The 2,737-nt window shown below is 44.8% G+C and overlaps 1 protein-coding gene across 1 annotated transcript in view; it reads left to right on the top strand.

The window, feature by feature from the left end:
• The window catches only part of MUC2 (mucin 2, oligomeric mucus/gel-forming), a 61,125-nt gene that overhangs the window by 45,412 nt on the left and 12,976 nt on the right, over positions 1-2,737 (top strand). The window contains 3 exon segments of the mRNA XM_042038869.1: positions 41-226; positions 1,275-1,457; positions 2,516-2,737. The exon segment at positions 2,516-2,737 is cut by the window's right edge and continues 5 nt beyond it. Of these exon segments, the coding sequence (XP_041894803.1) occupies positions 41-226; positions 1,275-1,457; positions 2,516-2,737 (591 nt within the window).

Raw genomic sequence — 2,737 nt, 5'->3', positions numbered from 1 at the left:
TGCCTTTGTCTGTTTTCTCTGTCCCTGCTCTTTCTAACAGGCACACCTCCATCCACACCAAGCACACCAAAATCGACAACCACTCCCTGGTCACCGGAGACTCCCACCACCACCACCAGCCCTATGAGCACAACGATCATTGTTATTGGATCATCAACACCCACGTCAACTACTTCAAGCACATCCTCACCAACACCAACGTACACCACCACCCTACCAACTCCAGGTAAATCTCTGGCCTGTGCTGTTGTTTGTTCCCTTCCTGTGGTTGCCCTGAAGCTACATGAGCACCTCAAATTGTGCCTCTCACTGGGATCGGGGACAGGGGTAATTGCAGGGCAACTGTGGAACAGCCTTTGCTTAAAACTTGCCTTTCATCTGGCTCTTTAAGAAGGAGCAAGGTTTTGTGGTTCTGGGGAAAAGGTCTTGGCTTCCCTGACACAATAGGCTACAAGGAGAAATTTTGTGCTGTTTCCTAGCTTAAGCAGATATGGAACTGTTGGAAAGTCTTGCCTTTTTTGCTTCTGGACCTCGTCCTTCAGCTGGCCAGAATGTAGTCATTGGAGGCATGATCTGTAATTGTAGCATTGCTTTGGTGTTTTTGGCACTGGCATTTTAGGCACTGTTTGGACATGGCTGTGTAGACATTCTTCCCTCTCTCCTGTTTCTTTGCCCCATCAGTGCTAAAACTTTTCAGTGGTTATAGATGTAGGAAGAAGGATTCCCCTGCCAGGGTTTTGGGAGGAGTTTCATTCTGCATACTACGTCTTGCTGTGAATTGTGGCCTTTGGGTGACCAGATCCACTATTACGCTGGGATGTCATTTATCAGGGTGACATTGGGAAAACCACATATTCCTGTGCATGCTTCCTTCCCTGGTCACAGCTTCCCATCTCAGCTCTTACCCCAGGGTTTAGTGAGGTGTTCTAGGTAATGAGGCAGAGATAAAAAGCCCCAGCCAGATTGAAAGCATTGCTCCTCCTCATTCCTTACCTATTGATAGGTCTCTCTGATTTGTTGAGAAGCACCTTCCAGCACCATCCCCAGTCTCTTTGCTAGGAGAGAAGGGTCATGATAGTTTCTATGCATGGATTTCAAATATTCTGCTTCCCCGGGTCAGAAAGGTGCTATGGACCTTTGTTGTACTAAGGGTGGGCTGACCTGTCTATGTCTGTGGCAGCTGCCTCATGTGCAGCTTCTGTCCAGTTCCTATGGGGTCACACTCATGCCTTTGTGCATTTGTCTGTTTTCTCTGTCCCTGCTCTTTCCAACAGGCACACCTCCATCTACACTGAGCACACCAAAATCGACAACCACTCCCTCGCCACCAGAGACTCGCACCACCACCACCAGCCCTACGAGCACAACGACCACTGTTACTGGATCACCAATAACCATCTCAACTCATGGAAGTATTATCACCAGACCCCCAGAAGTTCCACCCACAGAACCAATAAGTAAGTCCCAGGGTTTCATGTCCTTTGTTCATTTTAGAAAGGGTTTATTGGCAGCTTAACATGTATTTTAGTTTCTATACTCTGCACTAATGTAGTTTTGATTATATTTCAAAAATATCCCAGCAGCTTTCAGCAGCAATGTCATATCCCCTACTGTCCCAGTTCATCTGCCTCTGTTAAAGTACATGAAGTACATGAAGGAGTTTGCCTGTCCTCACCCAACTGTGAAAGTTTTCGTTGAAGGACTGTCCTTGTGGGCTGTGTGGGCAGAACCAGTGCATCTTAATTCCTCTAGTATTGTTACTCACTCCTATTATGTACACAGTGCCTCTCTCTACCATGTGTCACTTATACCATGCTATAAAAGCACAAACAGATGGCTCTGAGGCTGGCCTGTGAGAATCATGAGCACTTTCTAACATCCTAATAAAAAAACTATTTTAAAGGAGTCTCCATTAGCAACCATAATGAAAACTGGCCATGTGAAAAAGCAGAAAAGTGAATTTGGGGTTCATAGCATCCCAAAATAGCTTGTGGGTGAGCAGTCTTAAAGGCTTGGGCATTAGAAATGGAACACATACTACTCCAGCAACTGCTCAGTTTCTGTAGAATCAAATGACTCTGAGCATAATCAAGGATGGTATGAACATGCCACATGAAGCAGCACAGGGAATAATGGTCTTTCCATAGAATATAGTATGACAGCAATACATAATTAACCAGAGTTCACTGATCTACTCAGTGGATTCCCCTGGATCTAGGACTGCTGAACTCTTCTCTGCAGTATAAAGTTTTAACATTGCAGAAGGTGTTCCCTCTGACACTAATTGTTGACTAAGTGTTTATATCAACGTCTCCTATGCAAGATGTAGGAAATTTTGTTAATAATCCCTCAGTGATGCAAAAACTGTTAATAAAACAATTTCTGTTTTATTTCTATCTAAAGACCCTATGCTTAGGCTTGTTGAACTACTTATGCTTAGTAGAAAATGAGATGACATTAGGAAGAAAATGCAATTTCCCTGCTTAAAATACTCTGTTTTCTCCCTGTCTTAAAGAGGGTACAACACCAGAATCAGAGACAGGCACTCCAGTTACTCCTTCAGCTACCCCACTGCCAACAACAAGAACGACAGAAATAAGTACAGTGTTTACTGCAAGCACCACTAGTCAACAGTCAACATCACCAGTGTCAACAAGCCCAGTGACAGCTACCACCTCTGAAGTCACTGAAACAGGATCGACCACCAAGACCACCACTTCAGGCCCCACACCCTCAA

This window comes from Corvus kubaryi, unplaced genomic scaffold, assembly GCF_017639235.1.
Source record: "Corvus kubaryi isolate FWS band 111438036 unplaced genomic scaffold, C.kubaryi_AGA036_p1.0 37392, whole genome shotgun sequence".
Classification (NCBI taxonomy): Eukaryota; Metazoa; Chordata; class Aves; order Passeriformes; family Corvidae; genus Corvus; species Corvus kubaryi.
Note: the sequence above shows the minus strand (reverse complement) of the source record. Positions and strands in the feature narration are given on the sequence as shown.